We start from the raw sequence: 22907 nt of genomic DNA on the forward strand, positions 1-22907 counted from the left end.
GGATCCATCCGAATCCTGTTCTGCTTTCTTTCCCTTCACTAACAGCTCAGATCCCATTGAGAGTTAGTACCAGATGGGTCTTCTCGTTATTCATCTTGTTTAAAATGTGCTCCTTGCAGCAGACTGTGATGTCGTTTGCTTCTGTGCCTATTTCTGTGGCTTGCAATATCCAGTCTGTTTCACCTGTACCCTGGTCCTTTGGGTTGGATCATTCTAACTAGATCCCTGGGAAGGCTTACACATCAACCCACAGTTGACTCATAGCAGTCTCTTGTTTTACCACATTGTATCTGACTCAGAGTCTTTGGCATCCCTGTTTTCCTCATGACTGCCCCTTTCTCCGTTCCCGTTAACTTAGAAGAAACTTGCCTCCCAATTGGATGTTAAAGAAGGCTCGCCATAACATCCCCTCGAGGTTGCATGCTCACCTTCAAGATGGATCTGCTTGCTGGTCATGAGTTTTCCCACCTCAGAGCTACAGAAGTTTCTTGTTTTCTTACCCCAGAGAAAGGTAGAGGTCAGGAAAGAAACTGAAGATTTCAAGTGGAAAAAAAGGGATGGAGAGACACAGAAGGCAAAGGAAACTAAAAGGCTCCTTGCCTGTTCTCTTGGGATTGAGTGACTCCCTGCAGGTAGAGATGTAGGCAGCCTCTATAAGAACAGAATAATTAGCCTAGAGGAATTACTGACTGACCTGAAGTCAAAGTTCAACAATGAGTTTAGAGCAAGAACTCAACAGATATTTATTGGCTTCTATGTGTCAGGTCTTTTCATACATACCCACCCCCACCCCAGCCCCGTTTAATCCTGTTAGCTGTGTTATTGGAAAAAATTAAAGAGAAACTCCCCTGCTGAAAGCTAAGGCCAGCCTGAAGCCCAAATGCAAGGTCATCCTCACTGACACCAAAGACCCCCTTTGCCTCTTCATCTCCACTCTGCATCAGACACTTTTCTCTAATTTGCACACCGCATGCCTGGTTTATGGCTGGGCAAAGCTATTTTGTTTTTATTAAGAAAGATACTTTCCAGTTTAAGGGAAGGTGTATATGACAGTTCTATTGGTGCCTGGTTGTCACCGGCCCACAATTGAGCATTACAAAGGCATCATAATTCAAAGCACTGCTGGCTGGGTAATTCACTTCATTAACGGTGCTGCCTGGATAAAACACACAACAAATTAGAAATAAACAAATGCTTGGGAGCACGATAATACATTAGACTAGCACGAGAAGTGCTTCTAGAGAGAGGATGAGAGGTGGGAAGGAAGGAGGAGGGAAAGAAATTATATTGGGACTCAGAGTTTGTTTTATCAAATGTATTATTATTGTTATTATTTGGTGAGTATACATAGATAGATAGATTTTGTGTGTGTGTGTGTGATGCTTACATACTGTGAAGGTCATACAACTTGTGTGAATCTGTTCTTTCAACTGTGTGTTACAAGAACTGAAATCAGGTCACCAAGCTCGGAGTCATAGTGCTGGCCCTCGGTGAGATTTTGTGAGCCCATAGGTAACACACACCCAGTACTTTTAGGAAGCCCCTCTGAAAAATATCGCCGACTTATCCATGAACCTATCTTGCTTATCTCTTTACCTTCATGCCCCCTCCTTCTCTATCACCTCTCATGCCCAGTGTATCAAGAAGTCCTGTCTGTCTTGACTACAGAAAGATCTCATATCTGTTTGCTTGTCTTTCCTGTTGGATCCAGCAATAGTGTGTTTACACTGTGTCCATGACCCTCACTGTGTCCAGGAGTTAGTTACTTGGCATGTCTGTGTCTAAGAGATTTGTTATATCAGAGAGTCAAATAATAACATGAGTGTGCCCATGGAGCTCATTAGTGCAAGAGGCCATTGCCTTTGTCATAATGCTGATTTTTGGTTTGCTTGTGTTCCACCTCTGATTTTCTGAGTTCATAGAAACCAACATGAGAGGCTCACATATCAGAAGTATTACAACAATCAGAAGGCAGATACACCTGTGTTCTTTATGGAGAAAACATTAATTTCCTGTGTCTCTAGGCTTCTTACCCAAGACAGCTCTTCTTTTTTTTTTAGAAGGCTATTTACATGCAATGATTAAAATCATTTCTTTATTATAAATACTAACCCGAAAATATAAAAATGCAAATAAAAAGCCTTCTGCATGGATTTTTTTCCAGTTTAATTTTATTTTTAAATTTTAGATCCATCAGAGGTAACAATATCAATTTTGTTTCCCAGAGAGAAATTCAATGAAGGAATAAAATCCAAGCTTCATTTGGATACAACAACCCCTTATCAATTAAATCTGATTTATATTAATAATATCTTACATAGTTTGATATTAAATCAATTTTTTCCAATCTCTTTCCTGAAACAGCACATATCTGGATGAGAAGACAACTCAAATAACAGAGAAATGCAAAGACCTGCAATATAGCTTGAACTCTTTATCTAACAAAACGAGACGGTAAGTTGCACTCTTCACATTTAGTTTTAAGTAAGTGTTTTGTATTCAAAGTATCCCAAAGCATATTTGAAATGATTTGGAAAATCAGGCTGGGCTCACTTCAGGTTGGATTTGGCTCTGAGAATGTCCCTCCAGTTGAGGAGGAAGGAGCAAGGACACAGTGCAGATCAAGGTCATGCCCTGGCTGGAGGACTCAGCTTCACTGTCCTAGATCCACATTTATTATGCTCTATGTGTTCTGGCTAAAACTTAAAGCCTGCACACCCTTCTGAAAATTTGATATGTGTTTGAGGCATTATCCTAGGAAAATGTTCCCTTTTACAAAATTTTGCTTACGATTTCAGGTTAATGGTTTACCTATGGCCCCAGCTGTGGCTCACCCATCACTCACTGACTGGAGTTTACAATCTCATACTTTTCTATGATCTCCTACATCCTCTTCAAACTAGGGAGAAGGCAAGCCAACATGTCTAATCTCTATGCAAGGAAGAGGTGTTGGTGGCCCAAGGTTCTGATATCTGGAGTACTGCTTGGATCGTAGCTGAGAAAATCTAGTAAGACTCTGCCTGTGGAGTGTGGAGTAGTGCTGTGTTTGTTAGCTCCTTAAAGGAGCCTGGGCACATATCTCAAGTTGTAGGGACTTGTTTAACACATACAGGGCCCAAGGTTCAATTCCAGGACTGACAAAAAGAAAAAAAAAAAAAAGGTGTGTAAAAGGGGTGTGTGCAGTGGGGAGGGCAAGAGAATCTTCTGAAAGGAAGTTTCTATATTTCATTTGCTGAGTGCTTGGCTGAGAAAGGGAGAAGCTGGCAACAGGCAGGAGACAAAGTTAATTTCCTTGTAGGTGGCTGTGTAAGGGAGACTGACCCAGGGTCCTTCTTCCTTCTCTGTGCTTTCCTTTCATGCTTTATGCTACTACCCCCCTCTTACTTTTCAACTGTGAAAATGGTGTGGACAGAGAAGGAAGGGATTGAGCAGGTAATCCACTTTCTCTTTCCGGGTGTATAGGAGGCTGACCTGAGAAGACAAGCCAAGGCGTAGGTGGACTGGTCTAGCCTGCTTTGTAACTCTACGCTGGGACAAGCCAGTGCAGGACTTCTACTAAATGCTTTGAGCTCCCTAATAGTAGCTTCCAGACTATGATAGAGCTAAGTGCTCTCAAGCCTGCAGGAGGCAGGTCCCCTTTGAGAATGTTCAGCGCTTTATTTATACAATAGGGAGCTGTTTCACAATGGAGCCTGCTGTGTGAAGAATCTGATGCAGCTCACATAGAAATTTCATGGAGTGTTCTAGACTAAATCCTCCTTAGGAAGGCCAGACCAACATGGCAACCCTTGATGTCCCATGCCTCTCTCTGTTTTGACTTAGCCTCCTGACTGCCCAGATTCTTGAAACCACTGGAAAACATAACAATGCTATGTGGGCTCTGATTTGAGTCAATTCAGTTGGACAGCCTAGTCCTGCACAACAGATGGACCATTGGGACTTATCTCCTTCTCTTCAGATCCGGATGATTAGTGATAAGCTTGCTAGCGAAAGCACCTGTACTGTGTGGATCCATCGCCACCCCAGATGCTCTGTTCCCACTTCTAGTCCTTTGTAGATCTCCAGTTCTTGGCTGTTTTTGTTCAGAGAGGTGAGCCTACACAGTCTTCCTTTGCAGACTGTAGGCTCTTTTACTATTTTACTATTTATTTGTTGGATTTGAGCACCTTGGAGCATACATAAGGGATCAAAAAGAGTGAGGGAGAAAAAGAAATGTTCTCCATACAAGGCCATTCCAGGTTTCCAGGTTAACTGCAATACATCATTGCCAAAAAGATGAATATGACTTTATGACTGATTATCTATCTATCTATCTATCTATCTATCTATCTATCTATCTATCTATCTATCTATCTCATTTTCTCTCTTTGTTCCTTTCTCCCTTCTGCCTTCCTTCCCTCTCTTCCTCCCTCTCCATCGCTCTCTTTCTCTCTTTTGGTTCAGAGATATATTGCTAATAGTACCTATAATCTAACCATACACTCTTGAGAACAGACCTGTAGATGGATTGGACAGATGTTCCAACGCTTCTCAACTGCACAGTTCACTCACTGGACTCAGAATGGCTCGTGCATTGTACGTGGCACTTCACATCTGCTTTCATCCTGGCAGAACTGTCTTGTTTTTAGGCTGGTGGCTGTTACAATGCTTTGCTCTAGCTTTGCCAGGGAGGCTCTCCATTCTAAACCTCTTGCACACATCATATCAGATATGTACCCTTCACATATCAGACACGTGACACCAAGAAATATGAAAGCTGAAAGTGCTTTAGCATGCCCTGCAGTACTCTTGTCTACTCCTTCTCCCGAACACATGTCAGCATGTGGCCTAACCTCTGGCTGACTTTTTCACTCATGCTGTCCATGTTTTCTCCATAAAGTCTTCAACAGGAGGATGATCAGCTTTTGCTCATCCTGGGAAAGTACTGAGTCGCACAGGAAAGCTTTCTAATGCTCTGACCTGAGGTGAGGCATCTGACGATGCTTGGTGAGCAAGGACAGACGGTTAACTGCAGCATGCTAATGAAAATGCCCAGGCTCATGCTCTCCTGGGCATTTTCTCAGCCTTGTCCTATTGTTTGGGTTTGATGGTGAGACCTTTCCTCAGCTGTTCTTCTAGGGCTTGCCTTCCTATTATACAAACAATTTTCGATTAGCTCAGATAATTAGCCTGTGCTAGTATTCTGTGCAGGGAAGGTCTAGAGAGAGCAGGCACGGATGGCCCACTGCTAGGAAAGTATTATTCTGGCACATGGGAGACTAATTTTTTCAGTTGTATTGTCTATTGTCAAGAATTCTGAGTTCTACAACCAGGGGACAAATAAGAAACTTGCAGGGGACAATTGGGAAAGCCATTCAGTGTATGGTGATTAAAAAAAATAAAGCAATTTCATTTTCTTAGAAATAATTATTTAGCCCTATTTTTGTCATGGTCTGTTAAAGAGTTAGAATTTCCTCTTTCATTGGGTTATTTGTCCCTTTCAGGTTGCTAAAATAGGATTTAGGAGACAGAGTTACAGTGGGAGGGAAATAGCACTCTTTTTTTATTTCTGCCTAGTGTTGACTACATTATTGAATAAAAGGACAATTAAGCAGTAGAATTAGGACAATCAGTAGAATGAGCCTTATGTGTGGCAATTTTCTTTCTCTGTCTCTCTGTATCTCTCTCTCTTGTGTATATATGTGTGTATGTGTGTTTGTCTGTCTGTCTGTATCTCTGCCTCTGTGTGTCTGTCTGCCTCTCTATGTCTCGATGACATATGTCTCTGTCTGTGTGTGTGTATGTCTATGTGTTTCTCTCTGTTTCTGTCTGTCTGTGTCTCTGTCTCTCTCTATGTGTCTGTCTGTCTCTCTGTGTCTGTGTGTGTCTGTCTCTCTGTGTGTCTCTGTCTGTCTGTCTGTCTATTTCTCTCTGTGTGTGTCTATCTCTGTGTGTCTGCCGTGTCCGCCTGTCTGTCTGTCAGTGTCTTTCTCTCTGTATGTATATTTGTGTATGTCTCTCTCTGTGTGTGCATGTATGTTGTATATGCTTATTAATGATGTTGGGTGGGCATATGTGTACATGTAGATGCTTGTCCATGAAGACCAGAGGTTCATGTTGAATGTCTGTAAATCCCTCTCCATTTTCAGTCCTAGACAAAGTCTTTGACTGAGCCTGAAGCTCATCAACTTTGCTAGCCAATTTGGTCACCGTGCTTCAAGGATGTCTGTTTCCTCCTCTCCTTGCAACTGGGTTCAAATATACAACACCTCTTTTGCCTTTTAGGGGATTCTGGGGACCAACCACACTGTGGTCTTCATGCTTACACAATGGACACTTTACCTTCATCCCCCAACTCCAAAATTCTTTATTCTCAGTTTAAAACCTTGATCTCCAAGGTGAGAAGTGTCTTATTTTTAGTTCTGTTTCTGGTGTCTGTACATGAATTAGACCCTCTTAATTCCATAAATATTTATGGAATAAGGAAGTGAAGTCATTTATTTCTTAAGTTTGTAAAATGCTTTCTATTCCATAAAATCTAAAATTGTCATCAGTCAGTCCCTAAGTTTTAACTCTTTTGATGCCAGTATTTCTTTATGTGACTCCTTCTGTTATTTTGGACTTATGCTTTCTCTGAGGTAGATTTTCTAACTGATCCTTTAACCCTGACTGCCTCCCCAGGTGTCTTCAGTATAATCCTTTTCACTAGGATTTCCATCCCTACTCAACAGCAATATTAAACTGTATTAAAAATACAAGCTTCTCATTATTAGTTTGCCCATTTCTCATTATGGCACACTTACTTGTAAGGAGCCGTCCTCACATTCGCCATTATAAGATGGCACTGACACCTGTGTTCTAAGTAGTAAACAAACCATCTGCACATGCGCTGGGGTAGTTTCCCACCCCATGTGCTCTGCCTTTCCTGTGATGACAACTCTGGCTGATGGGCTGCAGCCAATCAGGGAGTGACACGTCCGAGGCGGAGGACAGTCCTCCATAAAAGGGAGGGGGCTCCGCCATCTCTCTCTCTCTCTGGCTCTCTTCTCCACTGGCTCCTGATGGGGTAAGCAATAAAGCTTGTGCCGCAGAAGATTCCGGTTGCCCTGAGTGTGTTCTTACCAGGGGGAACAAAAAAGCGGCGGGCAACACTTACTATTTACAGTTTTTGCTTGTATGTTTAGAAAAATAGTTGTATGGGTATCTGAGTTGTACAGTGTGATCTTCAGTGCTTCAGACAAATGAAGTCACTTACCTCAGAGCAGCTGCTTCAAAGGTGCTGGTGATGTGGAGTCTTACTTGTCCATTCCTTTGGTTTCTCTGCCTCTTGTGGTTAGTCAGGTTTTATTTGCTATAACCAATACCAAAGACGAATCAGCTTATGAAGAAAAAAGGTACTTTCTGGGGCTAGAATCTTAGATGCTTTTGTATATGATCAGACAGATAGGAAGCTCTTAGGTCTCTGGTGGGAAGGCAGCACCCACATGGCTAGAATGCAAACCCAAGAGAATCCCACATTCCTCTTCAAAGGTTCACCCCCAGTAACTGAAACCTTCTTACCAAGCCTTACCTCAAAATGTCCACCATCTCTCAACAGTGGCAAATGGGAGCAAGCCCTTGACATATGGCTTTTGAGGGACATTTTAACACCCAAATGCTAGCAATTTTTGAACAATCTCCTCTTTTTGGCTTCAGGACTTCATTCCCAAATTAGAGTTGTGATATTTAGTCTCCACTGTTCGGACAGAATGATGAACTGCCCTAGTGAAATCTCTCAGAACTCAAGGCCTTGAATCAAGACTCGTCCTGCATACATCCTCCTTCCTCATGAGATAATTCCCTCAGGTATATTCCATTCTGAATATTGACTCAGTGATTCTGATAGTCATCTCTAACAGTTAATGCCCTGGAAAGACAAAGTGAAAGCCTATATTCTACACACTATACAGAGACTCCAGCCATACTCAAACTCTGCTGACTGCTTTGAGGCAGTAGACTGTGACTGCTGCTGCTGTGGCCTCAGTGTTTGGGATATGATGTCTGTGTGGGGAGCTGTTTTCAGTCAAAACTTGAGACTATGGAAAGAGAATACTGGCAGTTAAGGTCAGCTAGGCATCTTTACTCCATATTTATTTAATAGCTTTACCATTTTGATCATCCTATTAATTATAGGCCTTGTCTTAGTTAGGTTTCTATTGCTGCAATGGCACACCATGAACACAAACAAGTTGGGGACAAAAGGGTTTATTTGGTTTATACTTCCATGTCACTGTTCATCTTTGAAGGAAATCAGGACAAGAACTCAAATAGGAAAGGAACCTGGAGGCAGAAGCTGATGCAGAAGCCATGGAGGGGTGCTTCTTACTGACTTGCTCTCCATGGCTTGCTCAGTCTGCTTTCTTATAGAACCCAGAACCACAAATCGAGAGATGGCACCATCTACAATGGGCTGGGCCCTCTCCTGTCAATCACTAGCTAAGAAAATGCTTGCCTGCAGCCCGATAGTATGGAGCCATTTTCTTTTCTTTTTTCTTTTTAAATATATTTTTATTAGATATTTTCTTCATTTACATTTCAAATGCTATCCCCAAAGCCCCCTATACCCTCCCGGGACCCTGCTCCCCAACCCACCCACTCCTGCTTTCTGGCCCTGGCATTCCCCTATACTGGGGCATATAATCTTCTCCTCCCATTGATGGCCGACTAGGCCATCATCTGCTACATATGCAGCTAGAGACATGAGCTCTGGAGCGGTTCATATTGTTGTTCCTCCTATAGGGTTGCAGACCACTTCAGCTCCTTGGGTACTTTCTCTAGCTCCTTCATTAAGGGCCCAGTGTTCCATCCAATAGATGACTGTGGGCATCCACTTCTGTATTTGCCAGGCCTTGGCATAGTCTCACAAAAGACAGCTATATCAGGGTCCTGTCAGCAAAATCTTGCTGGCATATGCAATAGTGTCTGCATTTGGTGGCTGATTATGGGATGGATCTCTGGGTGGGGCAGTCTCTAGATGGTCCTTCCTTCCGTCTCAGCTCCGAACTTTGTCTCTGTAACTCCTTCCATGGGTATTTTGTACCCTCTTCAAAGAAGGAGCAAAGTATCCACACTTCAGTCTTCCTTCTTGAGTTTCATGTGCTTTGCAAATTGTGTCTTGGGTATTCTAAGTTTTGGGGCTAATATCCACTTATCAGTGAGTACATATCATGTGTGTTCTTTTGTGATTGGGTTACCTCACTCAGGATAATATCCTCCAGATGCATCCATTTGCCTAAGAATTTCATGAATTCATTCTTTTTAATTGCTGAGTAGTACTCCATTGTGTAAACCTACCACATTTTCTGTATCCATTCCTCTGTTGAGGGACATCTGGGTTCTTTCCAGCTTCTGGCTATTATAAATAAGGCTACTATGAACATAGTAGAGCATGTGTCCTTATTACAAGTTGGGACATCTTCTGGGTATATGCCCAGGAGAGGTATTGCTGGATCCTCCGTAGTACTATGTCCAATTTTCTGAGGAATTGCCAGACTGATTTCCAGGTGGTTCAACCAGCTTGCAATCCCACCAACAAAGGAGGAGTGTTCCTCTTTCTCCACATCCTCGCCAGCATCTGCTGTCACCTGAATTTTTTATCTAAGCCATTCTGACTGGTGTGAGGTAGAATCTCAAGGTTGTTTTGATTTGCATTTCCCTGATGATTAAGGATGTTGAACATTTTTCTAGGTACTTCTCAGCTATTCGGTATGCCTCTGTTGAGAATTCTTTGTTTAGCTCTGTACCCCATTTTTAATGGGGTTATTCGATTTTTCTTGAGTCCAGCTTCTTGAGTTCTTTGTATATATTGGATATTAGTCCCCTACCTTATTTAGGATTGGCAAAGATCCTTTCCCAATCTGTTGGTGGCCTTTTTGTCTTATTGACTGTGTCTTTGCCTTATAGAAGCCTTGCAATTTTATGAGGTCCCATTTGTCGATTCTTGATCTTACAGCACAAGCCATTGCTGTTCTGTTCGGGAATTTTTCCCCTGTGCCCATATCTTCGATGTCCCGCCTCCACTTTCTCCTCTATACATTTCAGTGTCTCTCATTTTATTTGGAGTTCCTTGATCCACTTAGACTTGAGATTTGTGCAAGGAGATAAGAATGGATCAATTCATATTCTTTTACATGATAACCACCAGTTGTGCGAGCACATTTGTTGAAAAAGCGGTCTTTTTTCCACTGGATGGTTTTAGCGTGGAGGAATTCTTTAAACTAAGGTTCCCTTCTCTTAGATGATGAGCTTGTGTCAAGCTGACAAAACTCGCCAACACAGGCTCCTCAAATCATCTCTCAAATGAAAAATGCAGTTCTTCTACATAACAGTTGAGGGAGCTCATTGATAAAGTGCTTTCTTAGTATGTCCAGGAAACTCTTGATTTGATACCAGTAGTACATAAAATTGGGAGTGGTGTTTGTAATCCCAGCACTTGGAAGGCAGAATTGAGAGAATGAAAAGTTCTAGATTCTTCTCATCTCCACAGGAAGTTTGAGACCTGGATAGAGACCTTGTCTCAAAACCAAACAAGCTAACTAACAAATAAACAAAAACAAAGCCAAAACAAAAAACAAACAAACAAACCTAAACCTACCAAACAAACAAACAAGTAAACACACACACAACTAAGCTGGAGAGATGGAAAAGTGGTTAAGAGCACTGTCTGCTCTTCCAGCAATCCCTGATTCAAATCCAAACAAACACATGGTGACACACAACTATTTGTAATTCAGTCCCAGAGGATTCGATTCAATACCCTCATCTGTCTTCCAAGGGTATGTAAAGGAACACAGAACATGCAGGGAAAATACCTACATTCATAAAGTTATAAAATAAAGTAAAAATTTAAATCAAAGAATAAGTGTAACAGCGATCTTGAACATCTTTCGAATCTTTGAGCCTTTTATAAATTATCTCTACTAAGAGGACCAGAGATCTTCTTCTTCAGAAGTAAGTATATCTCCTGCCTTGTAACTTTCTGCAAAATCATTAAAGTGTGAACGGCCCACTTTGTATTATGTTTTCCTGGGTAAGGTACAATGCTCAGAATTATGATTCAGATCTTCTATCTGGCATTGTTGGTCTGTGGCTGTTCCATAGGCTACTTAGTCAGTATATCTGTTACTATTGCATGCCACTCCATTTTCAACTACAACAGAATTCCCCAAAAGATGTCTTCTTCATGGGGCAGCATAAAGGAGCTCCTTACCAGGAGCTGCATTGCAGGTGACATGGGAAGTGGATTGAAGACAGGCCCTAAAACATTGTCATTCTTCATTACCCTGGAGAGAACAGCATGACCTGAATTACTGTGTGAAAAGAGATGGTGTAAATTACAACAGATCAGCCAGAGTGTGAGCACTTCACTTGACAGCCTGTTAACAAAGCAAGGGTTTCTAAATCTCAAGTCGCCTTGTAGAAGGAACAATTTTTAGTCATTTGCAAGATCTTTTGGGCCTGTGTCCCTTCAACTTTAAAGTTGCTTTTGAAGGTGACATGCACACTTTTGGTTCCCTGATCTTCTCTGACCTTTTAAGCTGTTCCTTTCTGGTCCGAGTTTAAGGACCCGGAATTCTAGCAACTCTTCTGGTCATTGGTGAAAAGAACTGGATCAGAAAACAGCAAGAAGGACCAAGAAGCTTATCAGTGGCCAGAATATAAAATTCATACCTTAGGAGCCTGGAGAGACGGCTCACTGGCTAAGAGTACTTGCTGCTCCTTACAATGGCCTGTCCCTCCAGCTCCAAAGGATCTAATGCCCTCCTTTTACTTATGCAGGCACCCCTACACACATGTGCAGGTACTATTAAAACAGTATCCATACTTCACATATCTCCCAGAAGTCAACGCAGGAGATGCTTCTCCTGACATTCAATTTTATGTTGGGAGGCATGTAGATTGGTCTTGGCATTTGTGACATTTTTATGCACTTGCAACAAAACAGGTTTCACCAACCCTATTCACAGGGTGCTGCATCTTCACGGGGACAATAACACGAACAATCACAACTCAAGAGCTTGAAGCAATTGTTCCTTAAGTTCTTCTAACCCATATGCAGTGCTTGGTTGTAGTACATATGCTTATCATTTGATAAAATCTGATTTCCTAAGATTAAAAAGAAAGGGAAAATGGAATTGTGACTTATTCCAAATCAGCTGACCTAATCAGGAAGGGTAAAAATAAGATTTTTCCCCTCCATGGCCTCTGTGTGTGTGTGTGTGTGTGTGTGTGTTTCTGATTTTGAAAGATAACTACCACACTGTCAAGTTCCTTAATCAATACTCCGTCATAGTTGCTTGCTGTCATTTCCACAATGCAAACTGTATAGTTTTAAATATTTGTTTTAAAAGAAAATGGAAAACTTGACTTTCTAGTTAAGGTTGATTGTGTGCTCACATCAGTCACTTGATAAAAGCCTTTAGTGGGAAGACTATGACAATAGAAATAATTACATGTAAAGTCATCGAGAAAAAATTAGAACTAAAATAGCTACAAAAGAAACAAATGTTAGTTTTCAAAATATTTCACTGTATCACTTATGTACCACTTGTGATAGTCAGACCTCTAAGATAGAGGTCACAAAGGTCATCTTAGCACCACCTACCCTGCTCTCAGTACCTGCTGACCTATAGAACCACCAGGATGGATGACTTTCCAGGTTGTGATGTCTGCCTTGCTGCCCTGTTGACTGTTTAACATGATAGAAGTTAGCTGCCATGCCATGAAGACTTGGGATGATGGTTCTCTTGCAAGGACCTGCAGCCCACTATCAAGGGATAGCATCATCTTATCAGCAATGTGAGACAGATGCTTAGCAGTGGATTCTTCAGCTCAAAACAACACCTCGAGGCTCCAACCCAATGAAAAATAATTCATGGCCACTCTGCTAAACTGCTCACAAATTTCTGACCTGAGCAACCATAGATGCTTATTATCTATCTATCTATCTATCTATCTATCTATCTATCATCTATCTATCATCTATCTATCTATTTATCTATCTATCATTTTTTTCAAGACAGGGTTTCTTTGTGTAGCCTTAGCTATCCTAGGACTACAACTAGCTCTAGCTCTATAGATCAGGCTGTCCTTGAATTCACAGAGACCTGCCTACCTCTACTTCCCAAGTGCTGAGACTAGAGGCATGTGCCACCACCACTTGACTTTATTATTTTAAATGACTAAGCTTTGTATTAATTGACCACATATTCGTAGACAACCAATTAATTTCTCAATTCATAATGATTTGTTTCATGTTTTCATCATAATGATAATAGTTATTATGACTATGGTCAACAGCAGTGATAACCACAACTTCCTATTTAGTGGCTCCATTACCCACCAGCTATTTTAAATGCTTGAGGTAATTCTCCAGAGTAGATTTTATTATTGCAAACCTACAAATGTGACCAGTGAGCTCCAAGTGTTCCTTTGCCTAACATACCATCAGCTAGTTACTGTGGTTAAGCCAGGATTTGTTTGTGTAGGTTTTGTTCTTAACATCTCTATGGTACCACTCTTAGTGAGCACAGATTTTAACTGAGAAAGGCATTTGATTTTATAATGCAAAGATACTCAGAAGCCATGGATCTCAAAATTCTTTTCTCATCTACTTGCTCGTACATTCTTACTTTACTTATCTTTCTATAATGTCATTACAATGATATAGTATTAATTAACTACATTGAGATGGAATTAGCTATGTTGTTATAGTATTATTGCATAGAGCTGCCATCATTGCAACTTGGGTAATCAAATTCTTCTCTTGGTTAGAACATGGTTGTTTGTCAATTATCATCATGGTTCAGAATTAATATTTTGAACTATGTTTTTGTCATTTATTACATTTTAATGTCAGAGACACATAGCAAAGAGCATGTTTCTGGTTCTATTGCAAGCATGTGGAGAGATGTTTTCAGTCTCTATCCTGTCAGTGTGCCTTCCAGTCACTTGGGGGCTTTCTCCAAGTAGATGTGGTTAAGAGCTCTTGAGTAAGGAGCAGTGCTAAGTGTTGAACCCAGAGTCTTAGACTGGTGATCTATCACTCAGCCGCATTCTTCTCAGTGCAGAGTGTATTAAGATAGTTAACTTGTTAAACATATTTGCAGTACATTGGTCTTCCTTCTCATGTTTGCAGATTTCTCTTCTCATTTGTCTTCACTTTGGACACTCAGTGTGTCCTGGGATGGGTGTGGTGAATTATATCTTTTAAACCAGCATGCAGGAAACAAAGACAGGCAAATCTATGAGTTGGAATCCAGCTTTGTCTATATAAAAACTTTAGGCAAGTCAGGGATGTATAGTAAGAGCCTATCTCAAATTCAAACCAAATCAAACAAACAAACAATCAAAAACTATTATCAAAATCACCAAAACCAAAACAGAACAAAACAAAACCAAAAGCAGAACAAACCCAGCATGTTCTCCACTGACCTGGACCTCCAGCACGCTGCAGTCATCCCTGCCGTCAGTCTTATTTCTAACTCCTCTGTCCTGGCAAAGTCTCAGGTTTATAACCTTGGCATTATTTGTGGATCTTCTCTTCTTATAAAAGCACACCTGTCTTACCATCCAGCTTTCGTGGCCACCACTACAGCACATCCAGAAAACAGGGGATTCTTATCACCACACCCACTTCATCTCCCCTTTAATTATTCTGTCTTTCACTTCTTGCACCCTTAGGGATTCTTAACAAATACAGCAGAGAAACCTTATTCCTTTTAAGCAAGATTAGATATATTTGCTGCTAATACCTTTAATTTCACTCAAAATAAAAGTCAATCTTTTATATAGGCTACAAGAACCTTTTCTTTATAAAACTCATATATATATATATATATACTCATATATATATATATATATGAGTATATATATATATGAGTATATATATATATATGAGTATATATACACTTTTACATGCACATATATATTACATACATATTGTGCACCAATAATAGCAGAACAAAGCCATAGTGTGCTAAGAAAATGATTGTGCATAATCATAATTAATACAATATGTGGTTAGATTTTAACATTAATAATAAGTCACAAAGTTGGAAGTAGATCTATATAGGAAGAATGTTTCTACCCATTGAGAAACACATAATATAAATATGAAGCTGATTTTAGTGTTGAGATGGTAAAATGATTAAGGTCATTAGGATTCATTATTAGATTAAACAATTTCCCCCAAGGCAAGAAAGCTGTAAAGGAATAATGCACAGACAGCAACCTAAAAAGTCATAAAACACACAGCAAACATGTAAAATAGCAGCCTCAAATATAACCATGTAATTCCACTCCATTTAAATGGAGCAGAGATCTTCTAACTGGGATTAAAAGACACCACACAACGTTCTGTTGTCTACAAGAGACATATGTGAAACAGACTGGAAGCAACAGATGGTGTCATCCTAACATCAGTGGTATCAGACAAACTTCACCTTTTTTGGAGAGCAGATCTCCTAATGTAGCTCCAAATAGGCACAAAGTAGTAATCCTCCTACCCCAGCTATCTGACTACTGTGTCCAGAACCACATTAAATGCAACACAGTCTTTTCAAACAAAATAAGTTAATGAATGAAGACAAGGATATCATAACAACCAAGAGAACAATCTCTCTCTCATGATTATATAATAATTACAAATAGTCATCTAATCGCAGAGCAATAAAGTATATGGCACAAACGTTTGCCTAGAGGAATGAGCTTCTATGTTGATACTTAGCATTAATGACACAGACAGAAAAGAAAGGCAATTCAACCATAGTAATTGGAGCTGGACATTGTGGCTCATGTACGTAATAAAGTGACTCGGCACTTTCAAGGCTGAGGCAGGAGAGTTTCTGTGAGTTTGAAGCCAGCCTGGGTTGGATAGTGAATTCTAGGACACTGACTACAGTGTCCCTGTCTCAGAACTGCGCCTTTCTCTCCTGCCAATAGAAACACTCTGATGCTTTCCTTTCACTGGTAGATGGATAAGTCAAGGAGAACTGCATGCTCAAAGAACACTATAAACCAATGAAGTTGAACAGATGCCTGTGAATCCCCAACTATAACCAAATGAACCTCCTCAACATCATGGGAAAAAGTGCCGATAAAAGATCTCTATAAAAGATCGGCAGATTTAAAACAGAAACAATACCGAGTGCACTAGCTAATCCCAGTGGGGTGAGATTCAAAATCAACAGCAGAAAAAAATGATTTTTTTAAATTCACAATATGTGAAAATTAAACAATGCTTTTTTTTTAATACCCAATGTACCCAAGAAGAAATTGATAAAGAAACAAACCATATTTGGTGTGAATGAAAATGAAGACAATAACCCAAATTTATGAAAAATAAGAAATGGCAGGCAAAGGAGCAAAGATTTCTCTTGGAGGATGATATAAGCACTGTACACTTATAACACTGTTGAATATATATGTGAATATAATAAAAATCTTAACTGATACACTTGCATGACTGAATCACATATGCACATTATACCAGGGTTTGGTTTTAACACAGCTTCTAGTTGTAAAACCTGAGTGTCTGAACTTCCAACAAATCTGTGCTGTGTCATGGAAGATTGCTAGTCTTTAAGTGAGGCCCATGATACCAGTTCTTCTTTCTGACCTCTTCTATTGACATTTTTGGTAAATGTCACTTTGACTGTCTTGGTCCTTGGCTGTACCTGTTCACTTTTCCTTCTTCTCTTTTGCCCAGAATCCACACTCCAGATATGAACCCTTTGCCTTTCACATTCCCTTTTCACAACACTTTGCCTTTCACATTGCTTCAAATCTCCCCTCAACCCTTACCTCCTCAAGGGCTTTCCTGGCGGCTCTGCAAGAATTCCCACCCTGTTCTCCTTTCTTTGCCTATCATCTTTCTCATTTTTCTTCAGATTACTTAGTGCATACAAAACCTTTCCATGATACTAATCCCCATCTTTACAGGAGCTACTTCAGTCATCTCCTATTACAATACAAACATCACGAGAGCATGGATCTTTTTATGCTTAGTTTCCTGTATTAAGGATGCTCGGAACAGTGACTAATCCACAGCAAGTGCTCAGCAAATATTTATCCTATAAATATTTGAAAATAAAATGATAAGAACCGTGTGTGTATATATACATATATGTGGTGAACAGATGATGTAATAGATACAGATGGGAAGGGTCACCTCTGCTGCTGTGACTCAGATGAATGTGAAAGGCAAAGGGTTGCTAGTCACTCACACAGGGCTGAAAAATCTTATCTGATACTCCAGCCACTCTGGCTTCTTGACTGTTGTAGCTCACACTTCCTCCACTATGGTGCTCAAAAGATAGGAAATGCTATATCTTATTGATTCTCTTAGACAATATATAAGATGTTTCTACCATTTGACATCATACAATTGCTAGCCTGCTGGTTTCAGCTCTGGATACCCACTTAAATATCTGTAAATTCCTTTCTACAAGCTTGAAAAGTAGGGCATCATTTTTTTTCATCTTCCAAAATCTGATAGTAGTCCTATTTTTAAGAGTAAATATGAAAATCTTAAATAGGCTGCTCATTCTTTGCTTCTTTTTTCTTCATATCCTGGTGAGGTATTTGCATATTGCAGATATCTCTGCAGAAGGAACTCATCCCAGAGACTGAAGATTACACTTCACTCTACTCTGTGAGGTTCTGAGTTATTTTTACATTGTATCAAAAAAAATTTTCACTGAAGCAAAATTCAGCTGTTCCTAAGTAATACTGAGAAATACCCCTGTGAGCTTGGATTCCTCTTCTGGAATCTTTGCTGTCCATCCATCCAGAGGTAGTCTCTATTATTCTACCTTTTATATTGCTCCTGGAGGCTGGCTTCATTGCACTGACTACATTAGATGGTATTTTAGTTAGGGTCAGCCAAGGAATAAATAGCAAGAAGCAGAGAAAGTAGGAGGATTTGACATAATCTCAGGTCATCTGGAAAAAACATCTCCATCAAATTGATCTATAGGCAACTGAAGGCCATTTTCGTAATGAATGATTGATGTGATTAGTGTGTGAAAACCCAGTCCATTGTGGACAGTGACCCCTGGGCAGGTTGTCCTAGGTGCTTTAAGAAAACAGGCTCAGCAAGATCCTGGGAGTAAGCCAGCCACCAATGTTTCTCCATGACTTTTGCTTCAATTCCTGCCACCAGGTTCTTGCCCCAGTTCCTGCCCTGAGTTTGTGAAATGATGAACTACAAAAGTGTGAGCTGAAAAAAAACCTTTACTCCCCAAAATGCTTTGATCATGGTGTTTATCACAAACCAAGACAAGCCATCTTCAGAAAGAGCCACTGTCTGTAACTCTTTCTGGGGACATATGGGTATGAAATGTTAACAGCTTTCTTGGTCTACCTCTGTCCTAGCCCTACTGTGCATCGCCAATTAGGGTAGCATTATTACACCCTCCCCACAAGAAGGAACATTCCCTTTAGTTTGCCAGTCCCAGATTTTAGCATTACCTCCCATGTATCTACATAGTAAATAAAGAAACCCCTAAACTTTAATTTCCTAGGACAGAGAAAACATTCTTTCACTGATAAAAAATGATTATCAGACATTTTCAAATGCGGTGATAGAGTGCCTTGGATACTTCACCAGGGCTGGAAACAAGTACTTTTAGAGTCAAGCCATGAAGCTTGCCTGTATTATTTGCTTAACTTGTCAGAGAAACGTTAAGAGGTAAGGGGATAATACAAGTTTGGACACTTCCCTTCCATGTCGGTTGGCAATATGCACAGCATTCTAATTGGATATTGGCATCGTACAGAGTGGAAAAGCCATGTAAATTGAAGTCTTTCTTTATGGATAAAGGTATATGAAATCACAGTGCACTTGCATGGTTCCACTCATACAGTATGCATGTTTCTCATTTACCTTCCATGCACTCATAAATAATGCTTTTAAAAACTTTCAGTACAAATGATTAATGAGTGGACTAAAAATCTTACAACAGTGTATTAATTTGGAAGTTATTTCTGCATGTATTTATATGTATGTGTACATGTTTATGTGCATGTGTCAGGAAGTGTTCATACAGAGGCTAGAAGTCAACATTCTATGTCCTCCTCCATCAGCCTCTATCTTATTATTTTGAGACAGAGTCTCTCATGGATCCTAGAGCTCACTGATTAGACAGGGATCCTCCTATTTCTACCTCCCTGGCACTGGGATTGCAGGTGTGCTGCCATCCCTAGCTTTTATATGGGCTCTGCAGATCAAACACAGGTCTTCGTGCTTGGGTACCAAACAATTTACATACTAGTCATGTTTCTAGACCTACAGGTGTTATTTCATGCAGACTGGGCTCTGGTAATGACTGTGAATTATTTTGAGCCAAATAGCATCATGCAGAAACTGACATGATAGTACTGAGCTGTCCCTACCCATTTCAATGGGCAGCATAGGTTAACCTCATGATAGTACTGAGCTATCCCTACAGTGAGCAAGGTAGGTTAGCCTGACACATGAAAAGACACTATAAGAAATTAAATGAGACACATAGATGACTGAACAGCACTAATAAATGAATATCCCCAGGATAACTTCAAGGCACCTAGTAAGTGCCCAATAAATATTTAATGCTTCAATTAATTACCCATAAATTAAAGCATTTTAAAGGCCCAATTTTATCTTAATTGACATAAAACTAGTCACAGCATGTGGATATTCATCTTCAAAGAGACATTTCTTGAAAAAATACTAAGACATTTAATATGATATTTATTTAATATCACTTACTCTTATTTAGAATGTGTTTCATTTTGAGAGTTATTAATGATGACTTAAGTAGATAGTATTTATTCTATTGAAACAACTTGCTACATTATTTAGTGTGATTTACTGTGCGTCTTGGGACCAGAAAATGTTTCTGGTGAGATTAATTTTCAGTTTCATTATAAAGTAGATGAGATATGGCATGATATATTAGAAAGAGAGATGGGATGTAAACCCAGAGTCATGAGCTTAATTCTTAGCTCACCCACTTACAGTGAAATACCGGACAAGCTGTTTACCTCCGCAGACATCTGAGCTTTGTTTTCTGTAAAAATGGAAACCACAGAGCTGCTTTTCAGGACTTTAGTGCAGCATTTCTACTTTCTAAACTGAAAACCCACTATAAAGTCATAGACGGTTCCATGAAGCTACTTTTTCTGCAAAATGAGATACACTATGATTGGCATCTTTCAATATTGAGTTAAATTTGAGCCAGCTCCAATTTAACAAAAGGTTTGCATCACAAAGAGCAAAATGTTTTGAATACTGTCTTAGTTGGGGCTTTATTGTTATGAAGAGATGCTGTGACCACAGCAACTGTTATAAAGGAAAACATTTAATTAGGATAGCTTACAGTTTGGAGGTTTAGCCCATTGTCGTCATGGCAGGAAGCATGATGGCATGCATGCAGACATGGCGCTGGAGAGGAGCTGTGAGTTCTACATCTGGATCCTCGGGCAGCAGAAGGACGGAGTGACACTGAGTGTGGCCTGCGCATTTGAAATCTCAAAGCCCACCCCAATGACACACTTCCTTCAGATACACAGGTTTCTGCCATACCTTTATTTTAGCAATAACTGGCAACTTGATATGGAGGCAGGAAGGTTTTTAAAATGCTTCACAGATTGCTTTTTTTAATAAACCCGAGTAAAATGTAATTAACTCAAGAGAATTTACACCTCATCTTAGTAGACACAAAATCACCTTTAATATCCCAGGGTTATGATCACCATTTGGGTCTTTTTTAGGGTAGTTTTGCTTAATGGAGTCTTTGGACAACCCTGAATCAATTTGCTTGGTGAAGTAGGTATAGCCACGCCTGGCTTCCTTGGCATGGCTCTGAAAGGCTCAAACTACAAAGAAAGTGAATGATTGTTAGTTAGCCTAACATTACACAATTGGGAGGAAGTGTAAGAAATAGGGCAAACTTGGCCACACAGAGCAGAGACACGCCCCCTTTTTTCACATTTGCCAATTCCTGTAATGTAAATGCTCCCACACTAGTCCATTTCCAGCCATCAGTTGTTTAACAGCCTTTTCATTCTAAAACTTAAATCATATGATCTACCTCCAGTTAGTGAGAGACTACAGAGGCAGGGAAAAGAGACTGTCCATAGTCACCCTACATCAACAATGAGCCCCAAGAAAGATTACTTACCAGCAGTTCCAAATGCCAGACCAGCTGATGTAGACATCATGAGCTGAATGGGGAATGTCCCCAACAGGCTTACATGTTTAAACATTTGGTCCCTGGATGGAAGTTTTGGAGCCTTTGGGACATTTTGGCTTTCTTGCTATGTCTTCTTTGTTTCCGAGTTCACTGAGAGATGCACAAGCTGTTCTACCAAATGTTTTTGCTGTCATGAATGCTTTGATGTTCTTTGTGGCATAATGGACTAGTTCTCTCTGAAACCATGAGCACACATAAATGCTATCTCCTGTAAGTTGTTCTGGCCAGGTATTTTGTCACATGGAAAAAGAATTTCCTGTATTCTCCAGTTGCTAGAGGTTAGATCCCTACTGCATAGCAGCAGAAATGACTCCTCCATTTGCTGTGTGAAGAGTTGAGCACATACTATAATGGTCGTTTGGAGTTCCAAAAGGAAGCTACATTCAGTTAATGCACGAGAGACTTATGGATCAGACAAGTCAGTGAAAGTCAGTACTAGGGACATTATTAAGTAGAAATCATAAAGTGTGAGACCAGGAAATGTTGCTTTGAGCTTCTTCAGCGTACTTGATTGCCTTGTATCCCTAAGACATACTGATGGCTGGGCGTGGTGTTGCATGCCTTTAATCCCAGAACAGAGGCAGGCAGATTTGACAAACCTGAATCAGTTTGCTTGGTGAAGTAGGTATAGCCACGCCTGGCTTCCTTGGCATGGTCTACAGAGTGAGTTCCAGGACAGCCAGGGCTACACAGAGAAACCCTGTCTCTAAAAACAAAACAAAACAAAACAAAACAAAACAATACTGATGTTCTCATTGCCTTAGGAAGCAAGTGTTTAAATACAAATGTTAAAAAAACGATGTGAGGGGGCCATTGAGAAACATTGGTCAAGGTCATCCAACAACTCATGAGAGCCATCACTAGTTGTCCATGGAACATTAAAAATCTTATCATTTAAAATATATTCCAAGTTCATGAAAAAAAAAAAAAAAAACCTCTTAATTGTAGATATTTGATCCAAAACAAGGTCTGATAGAGCACTGTATATTGTTCTCTATTGTCACAGGAATAAAACAGTTCTTAACATTTTTACTTTATTACTGTGCATATGGTATTTGTGGATATGTACAGATACACAAGTTATGGCATGCATGTGTAATCAGAGAACAACTTCATGGAACCATTTCTCTCCTCCCACCTTACATGTATTCTATGGAACAAACTCAGGCCACCAGGCTTGTAGAACAAGTGTCTTCACCTAACGAGCCATCTCTACAAGTACCTCAAACTATAATTGTAGATCAGTTATGAACCCCATAAAGAGTTTTAAAGGAGTGAGTAAGGTTATGAATGCCCCAACCTAAGTGTACATTTTGAAAAATCTTTGTATACACGTACATCATGACGGTAATGGAGGTTCTGAACCTGTGAATAACCTGCAGTTTTCTGGGCCATTTTTTAATCCATCCCTCTCTTCTGTGGCTTCTCCACCTCTTCATACCAACCCCATCCCCAGGTGACTGCTGAATTACTTTGTTGTCTTGGTCAAGCTTGCATGTTTCCAGTGTAATCTGTGCCAAGACTCTTTTTGTATCTGTTTTCTTTCCTTTGTTATAATCATTCTGAGATCTGATGTCTGTCTATAGTCTACCACAATGACAGTTCATTCCTTTGTACTGCTGAACAAAAGCAACATTCTCCATTAAGATGTAG

At 40.1% G+C, this 22907-nt stretch overlaps 1 protein-coding gene across 1 annotated transcript in view; it reads left to right on the plus strand.

Moving 5' to 3' along the window:
• Positions 1-22907, plus strand: part of St8sia6 (ST8 alpha-N-acetyl-neuraminide alpha-2,8-sialyltransferase 6) — a 145453-nt gene that overhangs the window by 73329 nt on the left and 49217 nt on the right. The window contains exon 3 of the mRNA XM_021156593.2: positions 2365-2454. Coding sequence (XP_021012252.1) covers positions 2365-2454 — 90 coding nt within the window. The remainder of the gene's footprint in view (positions 1-2364; positions 2455-22907) is intronic.

Source organism: Mus caroli, unplaced genomic scaffold (assembly GCF_978045245.1).
Source record: "Mus caroli unplaced genomic scaffold, Mus_caroli_1 scaffold_2, whole genome shotgun sequence".
Classification (NCBI taxonomy): domain Eukaryota; kingdom Metazoa; phylum Chordata; class Mammalia; order Rodentia; family Muridae; genus Mus; species Mus caroli.